Source organism: Marmota monax, unplaced genomic scaffold (genome assembly GCF_021218885.2).
Source record: "Marmota monax isolate L192 unplaced genomic scaffold, Marmota_monax_Labrador192_F-V1.1 WCK01_AAM20220418_F8-fsc00078, whole genome shotgun sequence".
Taxonomy (NCBI): Eukaryota; Metazoa; Chordata; class Mammalia; order Rodentia; family Sciuridae; genus Marmota; species Marmota monax.
The window spans coordinates 6292071-6320056 of record NW_026694865.1 but is presented as its reverse complement, the minus strand read 5'-3'; the positions used below and the strand labels follow the sequence as shown (position 1 = coordinate 6320056).

The 27986-nt window shown below is 38.2% G+C and overlaps 1 protein-coding gene and 1 non-coding gene across 3 annotated transcripts; both read right to left on the bottom strand.

Annotated features, from left to right (window-relative positions):
- Window positions 1-1275: 1275 nt before the first annotated feature.
- Window positions 1276-27675, bottom strand: Spg21 (SPG21 abhydrolase domain containing, maspardin). 2 transcript variants are annotated; one of them, XM_046426669.2, is made up of 9 exons: window positions 27536-27675; window positions 23336-23422; window positions 21171-21332; window positions 16705-16785; window positions 15682-15827; window positions 8409-8517; window positions 7070-7177; window positions 3563-3703; window positions 1276-1978 (listed from the first exon to the last, which is right to left on the bottom strand). In XM_046426669.2, the coding sequence occupies exons 2-9, from the start codon at window positions 23396-23398 to the stop codon at window positions 1862-1864; spliced, it is 927 nt and encodes a 308-aa protein (XP_046282625.1). In that variant the 5' UTR covers window positions 23399-23422; window positions 27536-27675; the 3' UTR covers window positions 1276-1861. The 2 variants fall into 2 exon arrangements, with proteins under 2 accessions (XP_046282625.1, XP_046282624.1); XM_046426668.2 differs by having other exon boundaries at window positions 27529-27665.
- On the bottom strand, window positions 19300-19406 carry LOC124080680 (U6 spliceosomal RNA). The gene has a single exon (XR_006847766.1). It is a non-coding gene; the product is annotated as a U6 spliceosomal RNA (small nuclear RNA).
- Window positions 27676-27986: the final 311 nt, after the last annotated feature.

The window sequence follows — 27986 nt, the reverse complement described above, 5'->3', positions numbered from 1 at the left end:
ATCCAGGCTACTGTACAGATTTACCAAAGCTACCACTGTCAGAATTTGTATTGAGAGTTTTCTTCTTTACATTTTTCCTGGTGGAGCTGGGGCAGCAGATAAGGGATTTTTCTCTTGCTATGCTGCCATGTCAGGTCTCTGGACTTCACAAGGCTTCTGCTGCTCTGCTGTTGAATTTCACTATTCTCCCAGTTGCTTAACTCAATAGGCAGCAATGTGGAGGAGGCAAGTGCTTGGTGCCTCTGTTTAGTCATGTTGTCCACCAACAGCCTTGTGTTTTTATGATCACAGGTAAGATGTTAATTTTTTCTAACTTTATATTGATAAAGTTAACCCAGTTATGGAAAGTTATTTTTCCTTTCAAAATTGCCAAAAATTTGATTAATCAGTTTCCCAGTATGTGAATCTGAATATAAATCTCTTGCACCTATAGAAATTTCAACTTGTTATCATATAACCTATTTTATCTCTTGAAAATACATGTAGAAATTATATCAGAAATGCTTTAAAATAATCCAGTGATGGAAGTATGTGTAGAAGAAATAAGAGTGGGATATTAAAAAGTACCTAATATTTTCTCATTTATAATATTCTAATTCATCCATAAGATAAATACTGGAATGACTAACACTAATGAAAATGTAAACTATGTTTAATCAAAGAGGTTAATGTTTTTCTTCCATGTTATATGGGTGAGTCTTTGGCAAGATGCAAAATGGATTGTTTGGTGAAATCACTTCAAATGATAAGTAATGGTTTAGATGATTTTGACCAGATGATATCAACAACAAAAATGTTCAGTTAAGAGATAAAATCATGATCATACATTCCCAAGCTTTTATTGAAAGTCCTCCTTATTAAAATTCTAATTATACTACATAAAATAAAGGATTACCAAAAAAAAAAAAAAAAAAAAACAAATGAGGGTGGGTTAAGGGATGAAACAAAACTGTCCATGAGTTAGAATTTTTTTACACTTTTTCTTCCTGGTACTGGGGATCAAACTCAAGACCTTTGTATATGCAAGGCAAGTACTCTACCACTGAGTTACATCCCGAGCCCGGACTTTTAAAATACTATTTCCTTTATGTGTACTGAGAGAAAGAGAGAATGTAGGAGAAAGTACTGGCACACAGTAGCTGCTCAATAAATAAAAGCAACTGTTATCTTACCATGAGCAGGGAAATTAAATAATTTACTCAAAGCCACACAGAACTGGTAAAACCCATGGTCAATGCAGCCCCAATGGGCAGCAAGAATAATTACAAAAGCCACTCACTGAAACTTAATTTTTATTCCAAATGAACATAATGTCTAAAAAGAAAACAGCTAACACTCCAAATAATGTGCGTAACTGGAAATTAAAAGTAGTTGATGTGCAGGAAACCTAACAGCAGAGTGCCAGCCTTAGCTCTCTGATGATGGCTATGTCAAGAAAGCATAAAAAAACCGGTGTCCTTCTGATACATGACCTGGATGTGAACATTTACAGCAAAGAACAAAAATCAAGAAGACAGGAAACAGAAAAAGGAAAAACCCTCAGAATCCCAAACCTCAGAAATTAGTATTCACTTAACACAATGGTGAAGACTTTTGATAGTAAATTTTCACAATTTGTAAAATGTGAGTCTTCAAAAGTATTTTTTCAATTTCAAAAGCTAAAAAAATCGAAGTGGGGACAGTTAGTTACACTGGCATAGAAGAGCTGCTGCCTGTCAAGATGACAATCAGTCCTACTTCCAAAACACAGTGAGAACCGGTGAGCCTGACGAGCCTAAGGAAGAGGCTGACTGGTGGTGCTGATGTCACTGATTGTACAAGAACACACTGGGTCACCTCACAGCAACAGCAAAGGCCACATCTACTGCTCCTCCTGGCTGATGCTGAGGTTGCCTTTCTGCACCTCAAGCTCCTCAGCACTGACCATAGATGGGTCAATGGCGGCATATTTGGTTCCATGGAACTGCAGCAAATGTATCTGTAGAGATGGAGAATTATTATTATTTTGTTTAAAAAGTATTTTTTTTTCAGTGCTGGGGATTGAACTTCATTAATTAGCTTCATTAATGCTAGGCAAAGGTGGTGTCACTAAGCTACACCCCTATCCCTTTCTTTTATGTTATTTTGAGGCAGAGTCTCACTAAATTGTCCAGCTTGGCCTCACACTTGAGATCCTCCTGCCTCAGCCTCCTGAATAGCTGGGATTACGGGTGTGTACCATCATGCCCAGCTCAAATCATTATTTATTTATCTTTGGTATCAGAGATTAAACCCAGATTGAGCCACATCCCTGGCCCTTTTTTATTTTGAGACAGGGTCTCGCTAAGTTGCTTAGGGCCTTGCTAGGTTGTTGAGGCTGGCACCCAGCCAGAATCCTCATTTTTAATGGATGCATTACAGAGAAGAATGTATACTGCCTTATATAAAAAGCTTGGTTTGTAACCTGGGCAACTTAGTGAGACATTGCCCTAAAATAAAACATAATGAGGACTGGAGATACAGCTCAGTGGAACAGTACCCCTGGGTTCAATCCCTAGTTATCACAAGAGGGATTGGTGGGCAGCCCAGCTGGAAAACACCACGATAGCAGATTTTTTTCACCCCAGTACTGAGGAATGAACCCAGGGGTGCTCTATCAGTGAGCTACAACCTGGCTTTTTTGGGGGGGTGGGGGACAGTGTTTCTATATGTTGACCAGACTGGCCTCAGACTTGCCATGGACACCATGTCTAGAGACCATAGCAAATGTCTTACCTTTCTCAAATTAGAATCTAATACAAACTAATTAGGAAAAAATCAGCAAACACAGAAAAATAAAAAATACTACAACATGGGACCTTTGATCCTAAATTGCTTTCTTTGTAACCAGTCCCTCCACATTCCTAGAACTGTCTTCATAAACATCTTAAATGGCTGCATGCTGCTCCATGAGCAGGTTTTAGTCTTCTGTTGCTGTGAGTTAGGTCCTCCCCATCTTCTGCTACTATGATTAATATTCTGGGCATCAGTTTTTTTATGTGTAGGATCCTCTCCTTAGGATCTATTTCCACAAATGAGTGGAAAGATTAAAGAGAGGACTGGCTTTGTAAGGCTCCTGATAATTTTTGTAAAATTGCCCTTGTTACTGCTATTCCAATATCCTAGAGGATAAAGATGTAGGTTTTAAAATTTCTTTAATGCATTAAAATTAGATTTAAAGAGTAGCTTCATGAAACTCAAACTAACCACATTTAGGTCTGATAGACATCTTGCTTTGGCTGAATTGTGTCCAAGAAGTAATGTCATATCATACCAATGGCCACCTTAGTGTGTGGACATGGGCTTGCTGCTCTAGAAAGAGCTGGTGGGCACAGAGTTGCCCATGGTTCTTTCATAAAGACTGTTGGAAGTCTTCTATAAATTATAAATGTAAATCATATTTAACAAGTTAATGCCTTGTTCTTCTCATTCCCACAGAGAATTCTGTTCTTCCCTTATTTAATCCATCATCCAAAAAAAAAGCTTTGTTACAAACCTTTAAGTTTTAAGCTCAAAGTGCTCTGGATTGCAAGATAGGACTCACCTGTACATAAAGATTCACTTCTGCACTTCTACACAGGTAGGGAAAATTGCCTCCAGTTTTAAGGTGAGCTCTTCGGGCATTAGGATACAGTTTGTACATTTCTTCTTTAGCTTCAGTTGAAAGTGCACTCTGGTCAAATACCTTTAAAAATAAACAAACATTGGGCTAGGGGTATAGCTCAGTTGGTAGAGTGCTTGTCTTACAAGCTCTAAGGCCCTGGGTTTAATCCCCAGCACCAAAATAAATAAAAACAAACAAACAAACAAAGGCTGAGATGTTCTTTCCTAGTATGGAGGGTGTCACCTCAAGTGTTTCTTTCTCATGAAGACATAACACTGACTGCCACAGCAGCCTGAACCACCTTCTAGTGCTGACCCCTGAGCACTTCTAACCCAACCTCACATCTTAGTTAGATTTCCCTGCAAAATGTCCCTTGCATTTTTTGGTGGTGGGAGTGGAGGGGGGAATTCTACCATGAATTTCCCTTTTCCTCAAATATACCTAATAGAATTAACAGTGAACAATCATTATTGAAAAATATCAATTAAAAAAAATCACAAACTCTCAAAAGCATTTTTATTCATTAAAAACAACTACACAGCTGGGCACTATGGCACACACTGATAATTCCAGCTACTCAGAAGACTGAGAAGCAGGATCACAAGTTTGAGGCCAGCTTCAGCATCTGTCTCAAAATTAAAACAAAACAAAACAAAAAAAACCAAAAAACAAACCTGGGGATGAAGCTCAGTGGTAGAATGCTTGCCTAGCATGTGTGAGGCCCTGGATGGAATCCCTAGTACCTCACACACACAAAAAAATTAAGTCATATAATCTCAGTGAAAAAAAAAAAAATTCCAAAAGGTATTTAAAGAGTATAGGTAAAAAGTCCAAATTCTTTCTTGGAGGAGCCACTTTCTGAAATCTAGAGAATATGATTCTACATGTCTTTCAATGCCCAAACAAGTTTTTCAAACAGTAATTTAAAAATAAGAAACCACACACACACACACACACACACACACAAATTTACACAAATAATTTTAAATGCATTGCCAACTAAATATTGTAGTTTTCATTGGCCATGAACCCAGGTAGTAAACAAAGCTGCAAAAGGAGTGTAGGCTGAGCAAATATACTGTGAGTACCACTGAAAAGCTTGCTCTATGTCATGGTGACTGTCAGACATAGCAATTACAGCAGAAAATAAAGAGTTATTTACTGCTTGTATAATTTCCTGACAAATCAATTCTTAAAAATACATTATTTGCATTTAGGAACAAATTCATTTGAGGCAAAATAAAGTAATTACATCATTAAAAAAAGTAAATTTTTGAGCTGTAGCTCAGTGGTATAGCACATGCTTAGCATGCAGGATGTACTAGGTTTGATCCTAGCACCTCCCCCCACCAAATTTTTAAGTCGAAACCACAGTGGGGGTGGGGATGTGGCTCAGTGATAGCCTGCTTGCCTATCATATGTGAGGCCCTGGGTTTAATTCCCAGCACTGTTTAAAATACAGAACACACACACACACACACACACAGTGAGATACTGCTTCACATCTATTAGGATAGCTGTAATCAAAACAAAATACAGATGGGCATGGTGGTGCATGCCTGTAATCCCAGTGGTTTTGGAGACTGAGGCAGGAGGATCATGAGTTCAATGGCGAGGTACTAAGCAATTCAGTGAGACTCTGTTTCTAAATAAAATATGAAATAGGGCTGGGGGGCGGGCTGGGGATATAGTTCAGCTGGTAGAGTGCTTACCTCGCATGCATAAGGCCCCAGGTTCAATCCCCAGCACAACCGCCAAAAAAAAAAAAAAAAAAAAAACAGGGCTGGGAATATGACAGGGTCTCGCTGAGTTGCTTAGGTTGAGTGATTGAGTATCCCTGAGTTCAATCCCTGGTACCAAAACAAAACAAAAACCCCAAAATACAACAAGACAAGTCTTGTTCAGGATGCGAATGTACATTACGGGTGGGAATATAAAATGGTATGGCCCTTGTGGAAGACAAATGGCAGTTCCTCAAAAAATTAAACAGAATTGCCACATGATATAGCAATCTCCCTTGTATCCTTGTATGTAGGAACCCTCAAGATTAAAAGCAGGGACTCTGGGCTGGGGTTATGGCTCAGAGGTACAGCACTTGCCTAGCACATGTGAGGCACTGGGTTTGATTCTCAGCGCCTCATACAAATATATAAATAAAAATATTTCATCATCAACTAGTGAAAATATATATAAAAAAGCAGGGACTCCACTGGGTTCATTTCTCAGCATTGTATATAAATAAATAAAATAAAGGTCTATCAACAAATATATATATATATATATATATATATATATATATATATATATATATATGGCAGGGACTCAAGCAGTTTTTTTGTTTCTTTGTTTATTGATACCAGGGTTTGAACCCAGGGGTGCTTTACCACTAAGCCACATCCCCAGCCCTTTTTATATATTTTATTTAGAGACAGGGTCTTACTGAGTTGCTTAAGGGCCTTGCTAAATTGCTGAGGCTAGCTTTGAACACAAGATCCTCCTTCCTCAGCCTCCCAAGCCACTTGCTTCAGTTAACTTTTAATAACAATTTTCATAGAGGCAATATTCACAATAGCCAAAAGTTGAAAACAACAATTCAAGTGACAGATGACTGGATAAACAAAATGTGGAATATAAAATGGAATATTTTTCAGCCTTAAAGGAACAACATTCTGACACACATCGAATTGGTGAATCTTAAAAATATGGTAGGATTGGGAGTGTAGCTCAGTGATAGAGCACTTGCTTAGAATGACAATGCCTTGGGTTAAATCCCTAGAACTGCAAAAAATTAAAACATTGTGCTAAGTGAAACTATCCAGACATAGAAGGATGGTAGTGTATGAATCCACTTACATGATGTATTTCTTAGAAAAGGAAAATTCAAAGACAGAAAGTAAGATTGTTGGTTGCCAGGGGCTGGTGGGAAAGGAGGAACGGGGAGTTAATGTTTAATAGTTTATTTTGGATGATGAAAAAGTTCTGGAAGAAGATGGTGAATGTATGTGATGTCACTGAACTGAATACTTACAAATGGCTAAAGTGGTAAATACTGTTATATATGTTTTTAAAAAAGTTTTTGTGTTAATTGACTTTAGGTATTTTTTGATTGTCTGAGGGGCACTTTCTCTTTGCTACCCAGATGTGAAACAGCTAAAATATATCAAATATTTTTTGCTTTCTGTTGGCAAGAAAGCAAGAAAGCAAAAATAAACCAAAATGGGCAAAGACTACTATGCTTGTTTAAATTTATGTTTATTTCAACAGTATTAATCTTGTGAGGAAAAAACCAGGTCAAGCAATAAACACATTATTTTGGAATTGGGAAAGCTGAGGGCAAATGTAAAAGGCAAGGCAGCACTTGAAGCAGCACATTTAAAATCTGAAAACTGTATCTTGGCAAATAATTTCAAAAGGTAAAATATCTATTTTACTTAACAGGAAGCTTACATCCATTATGGTTACAGGGATGTCCCGAATTTTATGAGGTTCCACATAAGAATTCTGACAATTCAGGGTAAGTCTTGAAGCCAGTTCACTCTGACCCAAACTTTCCAGCTGTGGAAAAAAGACATGTTGGGTTTCTGACATTTTGTTTTTTATATTTACAGTAAATCAACAAATAACATTTGTATTTATAAAGGTGGTATCATGTACAGTGGGGCCAGAAAAGTTACCAATAAAGAGAAACAAAGTATTTGAGAGACCCTGGAATGGGTTTCTCTCGTGGTGATCTTTTTTTCTGTTCTGGAACCTGACTAAGGTCCCATAAATGGAACCTGGCCTCTCAAAGCCCTTAACTGAAACTTCCTGCTTCAAGGAGGTGCCTGTGGGCACCATGCCAATTCCCACACCTCAAAGGTGTCAGATAAACATCTAAAGAATCTTTGAGCTAGAAGAGACCTCAGAAATAACCTACCTATTAAGTTACTAAAGGCAAGCCTACAGCCAGGTACAGTAGTGCATACCTCTAATCCCAGCTACTTGAGAGGCTGAGGCAGGAGAATCTCATGTTCTAGGCCAGCCTCAGCAACATAGTAAGACCCTGTCTCAAGATAAAAAAATAAAAGGGCTGAGGTCTAGCTCAGTGGTAGAGTGAGCCTGGGTTCCATCCTTAGTACTACATAATACAGCATGGTTCATCAGATTTACCTTGAGAAAAAAAGGCAGAGGGTAAAGTAAAACTTACAGATTCCCAGTATCATATACCCAAGGATACCAGATTATGAGAGGCCTTGGAATCTATTTTTATTTTATATTTTTGTGAGACAGGGTCTGGCTAAGTTGCCTAGGCTGGCCTTAAACTTGAGATCCTTCTGCCTCAGACTCCCAAGACACTGTGATTACAGTATATGTCACTATACCTGTCTTTTAAAAAAATTTAAAATAAAATATACTTTTAACTGGCTCATAAAAATAAATATTGCTCATTGATGAGGTAATGTAACATTTTAATACATGTATACATTTTGTGATGCTTAAATCAGGTTAATAATATCTATTTCTATTTTTCTTTTGAAATGGTTAGTAAATTATTATCTGTAGTCATACCAGAATCTATACTTTTAAAAGCTATCCATGTGATTTTGATGAACAGCTATTGGGAAGCACTAATGTAGCCAAATCCTTACCAGCAGTGATATCTGTTGGGAGTATTAAAGTTAATACGGAAGGCTGCTTAACAAAGACCTCTAATGCATATTCAATGAGACAGATATATCTTTAGAGACTAAGTACCTGTGGAAATTCCCAGTACAAGGTGTTCTCACCCCAGTACCATGATCCTTACCCTGTCCACCATGAAATCAATGGCATCAGCCATCATTGGGTCCACTGGGCCAGACGAAAAGTTTCCAAGAACTATCTTTTTGAGCATAAATGCTGGCATCAGCCAAAAGCTGTAAAACAAAGACCTGGTAATTCAAACTTTCAAGACTATACATAAATGGCAAATATTCACTTAACATTTAATAGCTAGATACTTGGAATCTAGAGATTTAAAAAAAACCTACTCCCTTCAAAGAATTCAGCATGTAGACCCTATATGCACTTTTCTAAGCTCTCAAAAAAAATTATGGTCAAATTAAACTTTTATTTGAGTATGCAGAATATAAGCAATATTTCAAAAATACTTTCACTGAGTTAGGCATTCTGATGATTCCAGGATTTTTTCCACCTAACTGATCTTATTTCCAATGGCTAAACTATTTTCTTTGAGAAACTGATAATTAAGAGAAATATTCCTTCTTTCTAGTTAAAAAACACCTTCTGATTATACCAAAATGAAAATTATCATGCCCATTAAAACTTGCTGTTAGCCTCACCTGGGTTAATTCAGAGCCATTCAATCTTTGTGAATTTCTATATGTGATTTTTAATTGATTTTATTACACGAATTTCAATTTTTTTTTTCAATTATGCTGACATCCTGGTATAGTTAACAGTACAGGGTCAGCATGAACAAAGACAAGAATGCCAACCAGCTACTAGCTGCTATTCTCCCAGCAGTGTAACACTTGCCTAGGTTCAAGGCAACCTAGGCAGCTGCCTACAGCGGAGGAATTTCAATTATTGAGCCAGCATGGAGGGTAAATGCTAATTTCTCTAAAACTATGCTGAATATTATTTATAAAAGATGAAGATCACCTTCTGATGCTTACTTTCATTGGAAGTTGACTTTCTCTTCAAAGAACCATTTGGCCATCTTCCAGTTAACTATTTTCTGTCATCACCACTTTCTCTTGAAGATAAGGGTAGGCCAGAAGAAGTGGCCCATGCCTATAATCCCTCAAAAATTTGATGCCAGCCTCAGCAAGTTAGTGAGACTCTGTCTTGAGGGAATGAGGGGAAAAAAAGTCTGGGAATGTAGCTTGGTGGTAGAGTGCCCTTGGTTTCAATCCTCAGTACAGCGGGAAGGAAAAAAAAGAAGAATTCTCTCCATAAAACACTATTTGGAAAGGGATAAGAGTTGTTGGACTTTTGTTCAAATTGAGAATTTATTTGTTTATGTATTGCATTTGTGTGAATTCATTCTTTGTTTTCAGAATGGGAGGAACACTATCAATCCCAAGAAAATCCTGTTAGGGCAGATTTTAGGTAATTGGTTCAACTGTAGTTATGAGTCCACAAAAAGGAAAAAAAAAAATATTTGCTTTTGTAATACTGCTTGGTACCAGTATCCTTTGGAGTCAAGAAAGACATGGCTTGAAAATAAGTTATGAAAACAGCATTGGGCAGGATTTAATTCAAACACACCAAGGTAAATCGCCCCTAGGATTCCTAAAAAATAGTTTTGGCAGGGGTTCCTGTGAGTGACTTGTGTTGTGTTTTTGGCAGGGATTTCTCAGGTAACTCAGCATTTTTTTCTGGTGAATTCATATGGCTATATGTATCTAATTGAATATTTTTGTTGATAGCATGCCTAATTTAAAATATCTCTTGTGAATAAGTATAAGATAATTCTTTAAGTACATTTATAGAATAATACATAAGACTTTTAGCTGTTTATTTTTTCTTCTGCTTTCTGCTTATATTAAGATCATTTTCTTATTCAAGGTCACTTAGAGGTTTGTTATTTCAGCCAGTCCTAGCTGAAATACAATATCTAAAGAGTTAACTTTTAGAATGAATCCATGCCAGTTGGTGGATATAGCTTTTAAGGTGTTTAACAAAAGATAGTGACTGCAGAAAGAGGATGTAAAACACAATGCTTCTTTGGTGGCTTCTGCATTAGACTTTCAAAGAAAAGTTTCCTTAAAGAAAGATAAGGTGCCCTCTGCTAGGATCAATGCATCTACTGTCCGGAAGAACACTGGGTGGGGGTGGGGGGGAACTGTCCTAAGTTGAAGAAGGTATGAGTAGAAAAGAAAGGAAAGAGAAAGACTGGGGGCTTGCAGATGGCAGAAAGGAAAGAATATTCAGATCCAGAAAGAGGCCCAGGAGCTAGTTCCCTTGGATCTAAGGCATCTGATACAAATTCACCCAGAGGATCTCCATACAAAATTGACAGTGGGGAACAAATTGATTTTCTGGTGGATGCAAGCACTACTTCTGAATATTAAGCTGCACATACTATTTACATACTATTCCTGCAATAGGCATCTTGGGAAAAATAAAGGACCACACCTTTCAGCAACCTTTAGAATACCATAATAGGGACATCATCCTAAAGCACAGTTTCTTGTGTATGCCAGAGTGCCTAATTTCCTTTTGGGGACAAGATCTTCTATATAAATGTTCAAGTAATCTTTTTACAAAGACATTGCAACATTAAGGTCCCACCTGAACAGACTTAGAATCTGCCATTAGCCCTCTTAATGTCTAAGGAACAATCAGAGGGACATGTAACACCTGAAATTATCTGCGAGGTAAGGCCCATTATGTGGGCAGATAGGACTCCTGGCAAGGCAAAAGATGCTTCCCCCATACAAACTGCCTTTAAGGAAGGGAAAGGGTAATGCCTTTTGAAGAGGGAGCTCGGCATGGGATAAAGCGCATTCTTAAAACGTTTCTTAATATGGGACTCACCAAACCTTACCAGTGTCCATATAACACACCCACTCTTTGGGTCAACAACCCATATTTGACTGAATATCAATTTCTTCAGGATCTACAGACAATAAAAATAGGATCTGTACCCAGGAGTGCCTAATCCATACACTCTGCTGACTACTCTGGGAGAATACTGATTTTCAGTTCTGGACCTCAAGGATGCCTTTTTCATAATTCTGGTAGAAAATGAATCCCAATAACTACTTGCATTTGAGTGGCAGGACCCACATACTCAGTTTGTTCTACAATACTATTGGACTATACCGCCCCAAGGACTTAAGAATTCTCCCACTTTGTTCAAGAAAATTCTGGCTAAAAACCTACCTAAGGTCTTTCAATTTAGTTCAGGGACTCTCTTTACAACATGTGGCATAGTGAGCCCAATATATGACAAAGGTCTTGCCAACACAATAGACTGAATTATTTAACACAATATGAATACAAAGTGTCTCAGAAAAAGGCACAAATATGCAAGCAACAAGTCATTTATTTGGGTTTTGCTTTGTCCCAGGAGTAAAGGGATCCTTTCCCAGATCATAAACATGTTTGGTGATAACTAAGGATTTTGGAGAATGGCTGATTTTGGATTGCCACTTATGGGCTTAGAGTACAACTGCTCTATGAGGTCTTTAAGGGTCATAATCTTGAGCCTCTAGAATGGACTAAGGAATCTCAAAAGCTCTTTGATACGGTGAAGGAGAAGTTAGTAACAGCTCCTGCCCTGGGTCTTCCTGACTGCAAAAAAAAAAAAAAAAAGCCTCTCAGCCTGTATGTGCATGAAAAACAAGAATTAGGACCTGGAGTTTTAATTCAGCCCTTAGGAAATGTGCTGTCTCTAGCAGCATGTTTTCCCAAACAATTGGATCACACAGCTAAGGGATAACCCTCATACTTGTCAGAAGTTGAAGCCACTTGAGTATTCTAACCACTTGTGTATGTAAAGAATGGGGCTTAACTAATGACCAAACATTCCCTGAAAGGAAATGCAGAAATGAGAGACAGAAAACTTTGCCTTGTGACAACCTTTGTGTAAGTGTCCTACCATACCCTCTCCCTATTAGAATTAAAAAGGAGGCTACTGGCTCACCTCAGGAAGAATGGAAAATACCAAGTTATTCTATTGAACAATACCAGCCATGAGACTATAGGTTACAGCTGGGCTGAGTTTAGCCACCTTATTCCCCAATGAGCACCACCCCGCCACCCCCTTCAACATAACTACCTGTAGATCATTGAACTAGAGTATTCCAGCCAGCTGAATCTTTGATCAGCCTTTGCCTAGTCCCAAATTACAACTGTTTACAGATGGGAACAATTTTATCTACCAAGGTAAGTGCCAGGCTAGGTGTGCAGAGGTAACCTTATAAGAAACATTGAAGACAAAAGCATGCCCTCCCTGAAATTCAGTTCTGAAGGCAGAAATTGTTGCCCTTATTAGGGTTCTCTCCCTAGCCAAGAAAAAGGGGGTCCCTGGAATCTTGCAGTTACTAGAGGTGGCTCACAAGTCTCTCCAGATGGTCATAATTCCCTATTATGGCCACCAGAAGGGGAGAGCATAGTGAATAAAGGAAACCAACTGACTAAGCAGCCAAGGCTGCTAGGGCTGGTGACAGCCCTGATGGGGCCCTCTGGTTTTCTAAACTGACTTATCTCGATAAGACTAAAAAAGTGCTAAAGAATGGGCTTAACTAATGGCCAAACAGTCCCTGAAAGGAAATATAGTGCTTGAGGAATAATTTGGATCCTGGAAGTCCTAAACAATGATAAAACACATCTACCACAGTACTCACTTTGGGAGAAATGCCACTCTCCAAAGGATACAGAAATATGGGACCAAATGTATAAAAACTGTTCAATATGTCATTCAAAACTGCTTGAAATATAATCTGAAGGAGATATAACCATCAGGCCTATACAAATGGGAGGTCAGTTTAGGGAATGACCCAGCCAGACCTGAAATTGATTTTACTCAAATGTCCCAAGTCCTGGGAAATTCCAGATACGTTAGTTTTGTAGATACTTTTCCTGGGTATATAGAGGCCTACCTGACTTAACTAAAAAATATGAAATTCTCAAGACTTTTAAGTTGGGATTTGGAAATTAAACCAAGATTTGGGTTGCCTAACAATTCAAAGTAATAATGGATTTTCCTTCATTTCAGCTATTACCTAACTGGTATCTAAAATGTTGCACATAATTTGATAATTATACTCTTTAGAAGACTCAGTTAATGGGAAAGACCAAGAAGACGAATCACATTTTAAAGAAAACTAATGTAAAAAATTGTCAGAAACCAACTTAACTTGGGATAAGACATTACCAGTTGCTCTGTTACAGATCAGGGGAGTTCCCTGAAGCAGATTCAAATTGAGTCCTTTCAAAATGCTCTGTGATAGGCCATTTCAGATGTCTTCTCCATAGGAGGACATCATGACTTATTAAAGGATCAGGACCAGCTGGTGACAATATGTAAAAACATTGGAGACTATATTAACTTTGGTATATCCCACTAATGTATCTATTTATCCATTCAGTCTGACGACTGAGTTTTTCTAAAAACCTAGAAGGAATAAGGACCAGACCAACAGTGTGTGGCAAAGTAGACCAGACAATCTGAAGAACTTCTAAGAACCCATTTTTCTGTCAAATTAGCCAGAGTAAAACAGGGGATCTACCACATGAGGGTAAAGTCTGCCAACCACTGACTCGCCCATTCCAACAAGGCCATTAGATTCCTGGACTTTTGCCCCAAGGGAGAACCCCAAGTACTTAATTTAAGAAAAAATGAAGGCTCAACAATATGAACTGGTAATATTTACCGAAATTTTCCTCCTTGGTGATCTTATGAGGTAACCCTCTCAAATGCTTGATAAAACCTCCCATGTCTGATCAGGAATGTGGGTCTTGGGGAACGAAGTTTACCTGATTAAATGAAGATGGCTCCCTCAGTATGGTCATATCCTACTTGAACCCCCTCAGTTCACCCATTAGCTCTAGATTTAATGGATATGTTCACTATATAGGGGGTATGAACAAATAAGGAAAATCTTTGAAATCCTACTGGTAAACCATATGGAAGGATCTTATAAAGAGGTACAACTAGTTCCCCATAGGGAGAAAATGGGCTAGCCCAAATGGGAGCCTGTCCTAGGCTGCACCCCTGAAAAAAGGATTTTGATTGTATCCTGAAGGATACAAGGGAATGTTGATTTAGTTTAACCTGGCCTAGAGTTAAAACTCCAATGCAGAACACCATTTGTTATATGGGGAAATGCTGATTTTGTTGGGGAGAAATACACCACACAGTAATCATATCTCTTATGTGATGCATCAGAACTAATGTTATAGTAAAGGTTTACTGGAACAGGCTAAGACTTCAAGTCCAAGTTAACCATTCCATTCCATATAACCCCTCCTTTGCCTGCTTTCAACAGGAAGTGGCCAGAGCAATCATTGCCCTTTGTCCGACAAGATTGTGAAATAGAGTATTGACAGTTGGGAAAATTGTGGCTGTACTTATGAATATCCTTTGCTAGAAAGAGCCTGTGCCTCCCTGAGCATGCAGCCCTTGTTAATCTTTTAAATTAGCAGCACAAATCAATAGATTACCAGCTACCAGGTTTTCCCCTACAGATAAAAGGAACTTAAAACCTGTGTTAAGATTTTTTTTTTTTAATTTGTCCTACTTAGTTGTACATGAGAGCAGAATGCATTTCAATTCATTGTACAAAAATTAAGATTTTTGAGGGGATGCTAGTCCACCATTCTTGGTCTTGCTGAATAAATATTTTTCTTTGCCTCAACAACTTGTCCTAGATTCACTGGGCCCTTTGAGTGTGGAGTAAATAAACTTGGGTTTGGTAACAGGCCTTTTTTTTTTTTTTTTTTTTTTTAAGATAGAGCCTACCTTGCTGGCAATGAAAGAAGTGAACAGTAAACCAGCTTTCAGGTACTATCCAATATCTATCCAACTAATTAAAATGATAAAATCAATGAAGGGATACCTCTGAGGAGACAGGTACCCCAATGTTATCAATCAAGCATTTTTACCACTTCCATCTTTCTGGAGACATGATATCAAGTGTCATGATGTGAAGAGCATCTGCTGGTGAACTAACTGCTCTAGTCTTCCCAGTTGGAGAATACATCTCAGGAAAATAACCCAGAAAAGGAAGGAAAGCAATGATTTGTACAAAAATTTATAGCAGTGATGGAAAACTGGGGAAAGCCAAATGCCTAATGAAATTTTAGTCAATATATAGAACTGTTCACACAAAAAGTACAAGGAGAACACAGTAGCAGTTGATGCATTGTGAATGTACATTAAGCAATAATTTACAGTAACAGAAATAGCTGAATTAAGAGTTCACTTGCAAGTGACTGTTTTAATTTTAAAAAACAAGGAACTACAAAAGACAGAAGATAGGAACCTTTTTCTCCCACTGCACCAAAAACTCCAAATTCTACTGAATAAAAACAATACCTTTTTGGTCCAAAGTTTATATTCTCACCTGTTTGCAGTCCAAGTTTGGTTAAAGATAGAGGTATCACTGAAGGAATTGCAGAGGATGAGGGAATGGACTCTAGGTGATTTGTGAGTATATTCAGCAAACTTTTGGGCCAAAAAGCCTCCCAAAGAAGCCCCAAATAGATGAACCTAATTATAAACAAACATAAGGTAGATCCTAAAACACTGATCAATCATGACCACAAGAATCAAAAAAGTTGCTTCAATTATCACTAACTACAGAATATAATGGCATCACTACCCAACAGACTGAACTATGTACAGTAATTAGAAATTTAGAAAACACAGCTGGGTAAAGTGGCACTATGAGATACAATTAATTATATATATAGAATACACACACACACACACACACACACACAATTTTCCATATATGGGAATTTATTAAAACACAGTGAAATGTAAACTCTAAAAGGATAATTGCATGGCTGGGTGCAGTGGTGTAAACCTGTAATCTCAGCTACTTGGGAGGCTAAGGCAGGAGGATGGCAAGTTCAAGGCCAGCCCCAGTAACTTAGTGAGACTGTTTCAAAATAAAAAAAGGGCTGGGGGATTTAGCTTAATGTTAGATAACCTTTGGGTTCAATCCCAGTACTTTAATAAAAATAATAATTGATTATGTGAATTATATCACAATAAAGCATTTTAAAATATAAAGAGAAGCTGAGTACAGTGGCACATAACTGTAGTTTCAGCTACTTAGAAGGCTAAGGATCACAAGTGTTCAAGACAACTTAACCATAATCTCAAAAGATAAAAGGGCTGGAAGCCAGGGTAGAAGCACATGCCTATAATCCCAGAAACTCGGAAAGCTGAGACAGGAGGATTGCAAGTTTGAGGCCAGCCTGGGCAATTTAGTAAGACTCTATCATAACATAAAATAAAAAGGGAGCACCCCTGTGTTCTATCCCCAATACCACAAAATAAATAAAAACAAAACATTAGGCTTTGCAAGATAGAGGCAGAATTAAAATCACATGTAAGTAATTAGCTTCAGGGTACTCACTTTATCCAATTGTAAATGGTCTAAAAGTTTTCTGAATCCATCACAGAATTCAAGATGGTCCCAATAAACTGGATACTGCAACTGAAATGATTTTTTATTTTAAAAACTACAGAAGTAAAAAATGCAACATGTCTGAAAAATTTAGGACTCATCTAATACCATTTCTTATTTGCCCAAGCTTTGCTTCCATATTCAAAGTATGTGAAAATATTCATCTTCTAAGTATAATAAAGCACATTTTACTTAACAGTGCAGAATTTAGAGAGAATTAAAAGTAGTTGGGTAGGCTTGTAATCCTAGTGACCTGGGAAGCTGAAGTAGGAGGTTTGCAAGTCTGAGGCCAGTCTCAGCAACTTAGTGAGATGCTGTCTCAAAACTTTAAAAAAAAAAAAGTCAAAGGGCTAGAAATGTAGCTCAGTACCTTTGGGTTCAATCCATCATACCAAAAGAAAAAAAAAAAAAGATTTAAATAATAGATGAGAAAGTCTAAGCACTAAAACAACAAGGGTGAATAGAGCAGGCAGACCTCATCCAAATAAAGAAACAGTTTCCCCTAAACCCAATTTCATTCTGAATTGAAGACACGATGCTCTACTTGCTCAGGAAAATAGGAAATAAAATCTGTTCGGAGGAGAGCTTCTTCTCTTTTTGGTAATATTTCTTTAAAGGGGTGTTAAATAAAATTGTTATTTTAATTGTTATTTTAATCGACCCACTCTATATGATATCCTGTACTTCCATTTGTGACAAAAAAGTAGCCTATTAATGCTATCAATGATGAAAAAAGAAGTACAAGTCATAAATTCATTTTAATGGAATTTAGGCTTGTCCTCTAAGGATTCCCCCTTTTTAATATACATACAATTCATCTGATGGGCTTGTTGTTTCAACGCTTAGATTTTTTTTTTGTCACTGGAAAAAAAAATCAATGGAAAAAATACTGCCATGTGAATTATGGGATTATTTTGGATGCAATATATTACTTTTATTTTTAAAATTCTATTTGTGGATAATAATTCCACTATTCTGAAACAGGATGGAGACCAGATTCTCCCTAGCCGAACATCTGAGAATTTGCATCAGATAATAACCTAAAAGAAAGGGGATGATATTTTTATGAAGCCTTTAATTTAAAAATACCCATACCAGGCTAGAGGTATAGCTCAAGAAGAGAGTGCATACTTAGCATGCATACGGCCTGGGGTTCTATTCCCAACACACACACATTTGAGTACAAATGAAACTGAAGAAATCTGAATAAGACTGGCAGATTATATTAGCATCAATACCCCAGCTATGATATTGTGTTAGTTTTGTAAAATGTTACCACTGGGAAAAATATAAGAGGAATATTTCTTTGCATTTGTTCTTTTGGTGGTGCTAGGGATCAAGTTCAGACTTCACTCAAGCTACGCAAGAGCTCTACTACTGAGCTAAACTGAGCTAAGCCCAATCCTTTTTTTTTTTTTTTTTTAAATATTTCTTTTAGTTGTAGATGGACACAATACCTTTATTTGTTTTATTTATTTATATGTGGTGCTGGAGATCAAACCCAGTGTCTCACACATGCTAGGCGAGCACTGTACTGCTGAGCCACAATCCCAGCCCTCTTTTGTTTTTTTAATAGTTTAATGTATTTTATTAGTAAGCTTTACAGGAACAGCACAGAAAACAGATAACATTCAAAACATATACTTACATGTAGAAACAGAAAAATATAGTGACTGGATGTAACTTACTGTATAATATAAATGCTTCAAGCACTATTTAGTTGCTAAACAATAAGAAATTTGTTTTAAAAAATCCAACCAGGCACAAAGTACATGCTTGTAATCCCAGCTTATAGGGAGGCTGAGATAGGAGGATCCCAAGTTCAAGGCCAGCCTGGGAAACTCAGCAAGATGCTGTTAAAATATAAAAATTTTACAAAGTGGAAGTTCAGTGGTAAAGCACCCTTCAGTTCAATCCCCAGTACCATAAAAAATAAAACAAATAATTTAATCCAAAAGTTGGCACTATCCAGAGAAACTTTAAAAGTTTATTTATAACGATTATAAAATTGAACTTGTTCACTGAAACATTTTAACTTAAAATTTTACTGTTTTAGGTCTGGGGTTGTGGCTCAGTGGTAGAGCACTTGCCTTGCACATGAGAAGCACTGGGTTCGATCCTCAGCACCACATAAAAAATAAATATAGGTATTGTGTCCATCTACAACTAAAAAAATATTTTTTAAAAAAGTTACTGTTGGGCTGGGGATATGGCTCAAGCGGTAGTGCACTCGCCTGGCATGCGTGCAGCCTGGGTTCGATCCTTAGCACCACATACAAAAACAAAAGATGTTATGTCCGCCGAAAACTGAAAAAAAATAAATATTAAAATTCTCTTTCTCTCTCTCTCTTTTAAAAAAAAAGTTACTGTTTTACATCTCTACATTTGTATTAAAAACTGATGAAATAAATTAGAAAAACTGTCAATATCTGATTTTTTTCCCCGTTTCCACTTACAATCATATATTTAGGTACCGTAAGATCTTGTGGAAAAAAAATCTAATGTTCATAACTACCAATAATAACAAGAAGAATAATACATTTTTAAAAAATAGAACATTTCATCAATTTTCATATCACCCTTGAGATGGGGCCATGCTAATCTTCTCTGTATCATTTCAACATTAGTATACGTGCTACCAATGTGAGCATTTTGTATTATTTCTTACAAATACACATGACTCTGTAATCACCTCAATAAAAATGTGAATTAAAAAAGGCCCATGCATTTTAGTTGTTAGATACTAATGAATATCTAATAAATTTCAAAACTTCTGATCAAATTCTGATGACAGTTTTGAAGACACTGTCAGCCTTTTCTTGATTCACTATCTACTTAATAAAATAGAGGAAGACCACCTCAAGAACCTTGAGGGCAAAGAAATATCAGGCAGAAGCTAAAGTTATTGAGACCTGCCAGCCTGGAGTAATAAACACATTGTCAGCATCTGCTTACACTCCCCAGCAGGCCAGACACCTGAGGGTGGCTCATTTCCCCTCCCAGGGTATAGAGGACTGAGATGAAGGTGCACCAACTGCTCTCCTATGATGCTACATATGAAGAAGGATGATGAATACCTAGAACGCAGGAGGATTAGGCTACAGAGACTCAAACATGTCATCTTACAAATATTTTAAGAAATGAGAAATGAAGCCAGAAAGGAAAAGTCCTGGGGGGAAGGGGGCAGCAGGCAATGCTTATAACTGTTTTCTCAAGAGAAAGGCTGTCAGGAGGAAGAGGACTTACATATTTGGTGTGGTAGTGTTGGTGGTAACCCTAGTAGAATTTTCAGTTACCTTCCAAGAGAAGAGAACTGATCCACTTTCTCTTCTTTAGATAGGATACTGGCTATAATTATACAATTTATTACTAACACGGAGCACCATGTGCATGCTAATATTCCAGGATCAGAAACCACTGCCAGCTCCAAAGCTAAAGAAGGGTCTCTCTTCTTCCTCACAAGTTAGAAGAGCTATCAGGCATGTAATCCCAGCTACCCAGGACACTGAGACAGGAGGATGTCAAGTTCAAGGCTAGCCTTGGTAACTTAGCAAGACCCTGATTCAAAAAACAAAAAAGGCTGGGGATGAAGCTAGTGGCAAAGCATCCCTGGGTTCTATCCCTAGTACTAACACTGCCCCCAGACCCCCTGCCAAAAAAAAAGTTAGGAGACCAACTTCCTCACCAACCTGTGCTATTACACAGGCATTGGAGGGAGGGAATCAGCCACAAGCAAGTGCCTTCCCTATACACACCTTTGTTTCAGAGAAAGAAATTTGAGAATGATCAGGGGACACTAGGTTGAGACTTTAGACCAAACTTGACTATAAAATAACAATGGAAAAAAAAACTACTTAACCAACACTAAGGATATGAGTTAACAAAAGAACCTTATTTCAATGTCAAAGATTGACATTAAAAGCAAGGTTTTCACTCAGCAGATTCCTGTAAATTAGTAGATCCCTCTGTTGACTTACATTCCATGCTCAACTTCCTGGAAACAGTGGTGATACAACAGGAGGGGAAATGGAGCCAGAAGACTGAATTTGGTCTCCCCCTCCACCATCTATCTGCTGGCTGTGTGACTTTGGGTGATCACTAAAAATGACTGCACCTCGGTTTCCTCTTCTATACACAAGGACAAATGCTTCTTAGTATTCAGAACTATGAGAAGTGTGTCAGGAAAGAATGCATGTAAAAGCTGGTACAGAGAAGGCTACCATTAGCAGATCTCTTCCAAAACTCTGTATGTCTGTATATACACACCAGTTTCCGGCAACAGGTTTCATCTCACATTTTAAAACAGGAAAAGAATATCTTATCACAATAAAAAGAAGTGCCCATCACTACGATTGTCAGAAACAGAAGCACAAAAAACACAATCTGAATTTTAACACTGAAGCGATAATACTTACAGCTATAACCCGATAGCCCCATCCAGTCAAAGCCAAAATCTGCCGGAAAAATACATCTGCAGTTCCGCTGACAGGGGGGAGAAATATGAGAGGACACCTGATACTTCTGGGGCCCGCATCATAAAGCGACCATATTTTACTGTCATCATCATCTACGATAATCTGGAGGGAAAATTACAAGAAAAAAATGGAAAACTTTATGAAATTTGGGTTTTATACTATTGCTTTATACTAATTTCACTGACAATTTTAACAGTACTGCTTTGTTACAAGGTAACTTGGGGATCACACCAGATTAGCATAAAAGGCCTTGGTTTCCTTTTCTTACTCCAATGCTAACAGATTGTTCAGAACTGCTTTGTAAACTTCCAGAGAGCTGCTTTTTTTCTGTTTAAATTTTCCTGTTCATCCTTGATAATAGGAAGAAGTCTACTTTGTTTACCACTAGGCAGTAAACTCTGTACATAGCATCTTATTTCTCCCCTATACTTCCGGTGGTGGTGGTGGTGGTGGTATGTGTGTATAAGGAGGGCGGTATGCACAGTTATTCTCTGGCACTGGCCCAGAGGCCTGGCTGGGATCAGTAGGGTCAGAGGATAAATAAGGGAGGATAAACTGGAAAAAATTACATTAATTAAATTAATTCCTACAACTACTTCTAGAATATTTAGGTAAGTGGGAGAAAAACAACAAAAAACGACCCCTGAACTCTTAATGATCTTTGACAGCGCACACAACAAATCCCAATCTTGTAGTAACAAAATCATGTAAAATGAATGCATCTTCAAAATCTCCTAGGGAATTACTTTAATAATCCAATTTGGAAGAATAACACAAAAATAGTATGTTCACACAAATATGTTCTGAAATGGTACATTCTGAAATAGTACATTCTGAAAACGGATAGAGACAATGTTATGAACATAAATGTGTTTATCACTTTGACTTTCTCAAAGGACCCTGAATGGCAATTTTGTCATATTCCCTAAGAAAACACAATATATTTAATAATTTAAAATCAAACACCAAAAAATTTCAAGCAAATTCATCATGACTTGTGAACCAAGCTGACTGACATCAATTAAAAATTACATCAATTAAACTAATTCCTACAACTACTTCTAGAATATTTAGATAAGTTTGGGTGTTTTAGGTCTGGTGATCAACATGCTGAGGGAGAGAATCCATCAGGAGGAACTTGTTACTTGAAGGGATGGAACCAAGTAGAGGAATCCCAGAGGCCAACTCTCCTTTTAGTATAAACAATAGTCTCCTAGAAAGCAAAACGGAAGGGAAGCTTTGGTAAGCAGCCCAAGTTCTTCTGAATTTGTCACCAGATTAATCTGATTTCAATACATAACCTACCAGGCAATGTGACCTTTAATATGTTCCTTATCTGTGAAATGAGCACCCAAGGATCCACCTTTTCAAACTGCTCAAAGTGTTAAATAAGACATCTGGGGATGTCCTACAATGTATGTATCCTGTCTACACCTGGAGAACTGTACCTTAGATTTCTATATGGAGAACAATTTTTTTATTAATTCAAACTTGCATGATTCTTCCACACTGCCTGCCCTGACAAAATGATTATGACAAAAAAAAAATGATTATGACAGAGACATAGAAGTTCTTGAGATCACAGTACTATCATATTGCTACAGGGGAATCAGCAAAGATTTTACTCTGTGATGTGAACAGCCTTTGTCTAGTGTGATCCCTGAACATTTGGGATTAAATCTTTGATATAAGTGTTTAGAGTTTACAAATATCTCAGGCAAATAGGCTTACAAAGAATGACTATAGCAGAGTAAGTACATCATTGCAAGCAGAAGTCTATAAGGTGACCCACAATAAATCTTAAAGCTGAGAAAGAGAAACAGAACTTTACTGTACTTAATCCATAGTTGGTGCTGTCAGCCTTCCACTATATCACACTAAAGAATACACACATACCTGGTTACTTGAATATGTAAAGCAATTATAAATAATGAGTACTGTTATACTTGTGTTTACTCTTGAATGAGTCTTAATGGATGCAGTGCATCCCAGAGTTTGACGCTTGGCAATAACATTTACTCTCAAACACTACAAAGGCATACATCTAAATCACATGCAAAAACAATACAAGATTTTGCAAAAAGGTATAGTAAAATCATACATACCTTTTTAAGGGGAACTGTACTTCTAAACCAGTTATAATCAGGAGAGACTTTAATCTCTCCCATGATTAGCTGAAATGGAGGTTAACCCTGAAATAAAAGCATGTGATGTTTCATGTCAAAAATTCATGTTTACATCAGAATTAAATGTAAAGTCTGGTCTAGCTATATCAACAACAGTTTAAAACCAAGGAAATGGGCTATTTTATCTTGTCAGTGTATATTTAAACTACAGAAAACAATTTGGTGAAATGCTAAGAGAGAGAACCATTTCTCCCCTCTAGTTCCTCTAGAAGAGTAATCTGGTCTAGAAAATTTAAATGACTTACCCGAGATCACATGGCTATTGCAAAACTAGGTTCAGATGCAAGACAGTCTTTTCTGACACCATACTGCCTGTCCTAGTTAAGTAATTCCAAACTGCAGTATCATTGCCTGTCTTTTGACTGTGTCTTAAGAATCCATTTTAATAAAGATGTTGCTGATTGATTATATGGAACAGTCCACACTAGAGAAAGGAATTAAAATAAGCCTGCTTTCTGATAAATTCACAATATACCATAAATCTAATGCTAGCAGAACATAACTTCAGAAATGTAGTTTGTAATACAAAATACAGGCAAATTTACTGTTCTCATTGATGTGAATTTAAAGTTACATAAGTTACTCGGAAAGATCTATGATATAAATGTGAAAGCACTATAACCAGCAACATAGCATCTGTCTTTAGAAAAAAATGCATGGACTTCTAATGCAAGCTTAGTGATTTCTAGCTTTTATCTCTCTGTGATGTTGGATAAGTCATCACCATCTTTGGGCTTGTTTCCTCACCTGAGTTTTACCAGTGTGTCCCCAGAGTCTAGAATAGTGCTTGGCACATAGCAGGCATTATCTATTGACTAAGAAAATGACTACATCCTACGGGGACTGAACTAGGCCCTCCTAGAGTCCCTTCTAACCCTGGCATCTGTGAGCTTGGTATTGGTTGAGTATCAGCAATTTCAAGGCTGCCCCTCTTTGCTCAGGCATCTGTTATGTCTTAACAGGAACCTGAAATTATAATTCCCTGTTTCACAGTCTTTATTGTCAAGTGAGGAACTTTTACTCATATGTTTGTAATGATACTAATACTTATCTTGTACTATGTCCTTGTACCTCAGGGCAAGTCTAGATTTCCTAGCATGGCTAAGATGAGTTTGAGATGCCATTCAATTCCTGGACTGATTCTGAACTGTTATTTTAGAGAATGTCCTCTGGACTGGCAAGAAGCAGAGGATTCTAAACTCAATAGAATTCTTCCTCATTCACTGGCCTTCCACATCTGCTTCTACAGGGATACAAATGTTACTTCGGAGAGTTACTAAACTGAACCCCCCAGGAGACAGAAATGTAGACATTCCAGTATTAGACTTGATTTACAACTGCGACATTGTAATAATGGTTTCATCTCTCAAAGTTAAGATGGTACTTTTTGAAAAGTTTATTAAAACCATAAGTTGCTTCAAAGTACCAAGAAAATCACTAGTAATCTTACACTGAAAAATCAGTGTGCACAGATGTAGTTATTGTTCATGTTAAAATAAAGAAAATCATTGTTTGCATAATCCATTGTATCTTAAACATTAACATGTTAAAAAACTAAGTAATTTAACTAGTCTTAGAGACGCTGGTTATTACTTTTAAATGAAAACAACTAGCACATATATAGTTAATTCTGGAATATTTTCCACCTGGACAGTCTTTAATTACTCCCATATCATCTAAACACTTCCTACTAGAGACATTTTCTAGTATTACACTTCTAAAAACAATCACTCTGTTCTACAGAGGGGGAATATAAAAACATGTTAAACAAAATCTCAATATATATTTTTAAAAACATCTAATTAAAGCCAGAAAGTTTGCTTCTAGTCTCAATAAACATAGGATAAAAAATAGTTTTAGGAATCAGTTGCAATACACAAACCAAATTACCACACAAACACAAAGTCTTACAAATTCACCCAATCATCTACTTCTTTCCTATAGTAAAACTCGAGAGATGTTTCTTACCAAGAGTCCTCAGTATAATTCACAACCACCTCAGTATTATGACATGTTATAACTAATCTTGCTAGATGGAGAGATTCCACCCAGCTGTGACTAAATTTTTGCAGGGACAAGTGATTTTAACACTTGTGCAAGTTTGGCAGTAATGAAAGGTGAGACAGATAGCAAATGTTGCATCTGACCAGCTGATGTCTATGAGAAAAAGGCTCCCTGCTGCAAAGTGAAAGCAGCTGTGAGTGGTATGAAAAGGAAAGTTTGTTCTAGCTCTCTTTCATCCTCTAAAGGGGTAGATACTTTTCCAAGTCACAAGAGAAATATTCTGTCTATGGCACAGAAGGTTAACTGAGATTGTAACCAAACTTGTCAGGATGAAATAAAAAAGAATGTGGATGGTAAGCTCAACACTGTTTGATCTTTTGTGATTTGGTTCTTCACAAAAACAGAAGCACCTTTTCAGGCTAGTGGGGAAAGGGCCAGAGAATGGTCTTAATCTTGATTAAGCCACAGTCCAGGGGTGTTCTGGACACCCAGTTCTCTGGCCCTTTCTTGTGCTGCTGAACAATAAAACATCTAGTTGAGATAAGTGTGTACCATCCTTCAGGGAGTCAACAGAATCTCCCAGGCTTTAGTCAAGGAAACATTTTACAAATGTCACATATCCAGCTTAACCAGTCACAGATTTCTGACCCCTTATCTTAATCTATAGTTGATTTACATATAGAAAACATGTGACTATCAAAATATATATATATATATATATATATATATATATATGAACCCAACTCTTCTCCAGGTGATATATTTGGCGTGGCTTTTTTTTTTTTTTTTTTTTTTTTGCCAGAGATTGAACCCAGGGCTTCAAGAATGCTAAGCACTTACTTTTACCACTGAGCTACACCCTAGCCCGGCAACTGGCTTTTAAATTCGGGTCTCCTGGGCTGGGGTTGTGCCTCAGTGGTAGAGTGCTTGCCTAGCAAGTGTGGGACCCTGGGTTCCATCCTCAGCACCACATAAAAATGAATAAATAAAGGTACTGTGTCCAAATACAACTAAAAAATAAATATTTAAAAAAATAAATTCAGGTCTCCATTCCTTACCATACTAATGTATAGCTATCTTTTTTTTTTTTTTTAAAGATTTCTTCAAGGGAGATGTATACCTCTTTATACCTCTTTTCTTCAAAGATCTATTCCATTATCTATAAATCTCACAACAGGAAAAGCTGTCTACCCAACATCTCTTCTGTGACACTTCTTGAGCTATCAGTGCAAAAGCTTTTGGAAAATTGAACACAGCTACTAGGTTACTGCTTAGTCTGTTGAATCTTTGTGCCAACAGAAGCTGGACCACTACAAATGAAGACAAAAAAAGAAACATAAGCTTCTAATTTATAACTTCCCAAGAAAAGAAGAGGAAAAGTGCGACACTGGACCTGCCACTTTCCTCACCCCCCATTCATAAACCACATACCTGGCCTATCACTTTCGGGCTGAGGTACAATCCCCAAAACAAAACGACTGGCCTCTACTCAAACGTTTCTTAAACGTTTACTGAAATAGCCAGTTGCGGTGGCTCCCGCCTGTGATCCCAGCTACTCCTGAGGTTGAGGTGGAAGGATCGCCAAGTTTGAGGCCAGCCTGACAACTTAAAGAGATCTGTCTCAAAGCAAAAAAATAAGAAGGGCTGCTAGTGTAGCTCAGTGTGGAGTGCCCTTGAACTCAATCCCTGGTACAAAAAAAAAAAAAAAAAAAATTACTGAAATAAAATGTTTTTGGGCTATGTCCTCACGGTCCCAGGATGAATATGCAGGAGGATGCCCTGATAAAGCCTTCTGCCTTCCCCCAACCCCCAAGAAGAGGCTCCAAACAGTCCTCATCAGTCCCACCAGTGACAGCCACACAAAGGTAGGGAGGGTCACAGGCACACCGACCACCACCCATGAACTCAGACTTGGCCTCAGACATAAAAACACTGAGACACACTCACACACGTATGCAATCACGTGCATGGTCACATGAACCGGCCCACTCGGGGGCTACACACAAAGTCACACCCGGCCGAGGCAGCCGCGCATGCTCCATACACACCCATCTACAACCCCACACACATCACACACCTACATTCCCGATTTCCATAGCCTCACCGACCTCTCACCTGCCGTGGCCACCCCCACGTCCCTTTGCTTCCAGCTCCAAGGCGGCTCTTTGCTCCTATATCCGAGTAGATGGAGACGGCTGGGACCCGCAGCCAGAGCCCGGAGGACCCGCAGACACAGCTGGCGGGGGAGCGGGGGAGCGCTGGAGCCCGGCCTCCGAGGGGCGGGGCGCGCGGCCGAACAAGCCCCGGGCCGCGGCGCTCCCTCCTCCGGAACCTTGTGCTCAGCAGGCGCGAGCCTCCAGCTTCCGGGTTCGGAGGAGGGCGGGGCCACGTCGCGAGGAAGGGGCGGGGCTGCGTGGCTCCGGCAGTCACTATGGCGACGGCGCGGACTGGAGACTGGGCAGGGAGACCCCTGGCGCCATCAGGGATGCTGGCGGTTGTGGGGGCGGACATTAGTCCCAGCGGGGGCGACGGGCGCAGGACAAGGTCCGAGCTGTCACTGGGTCAG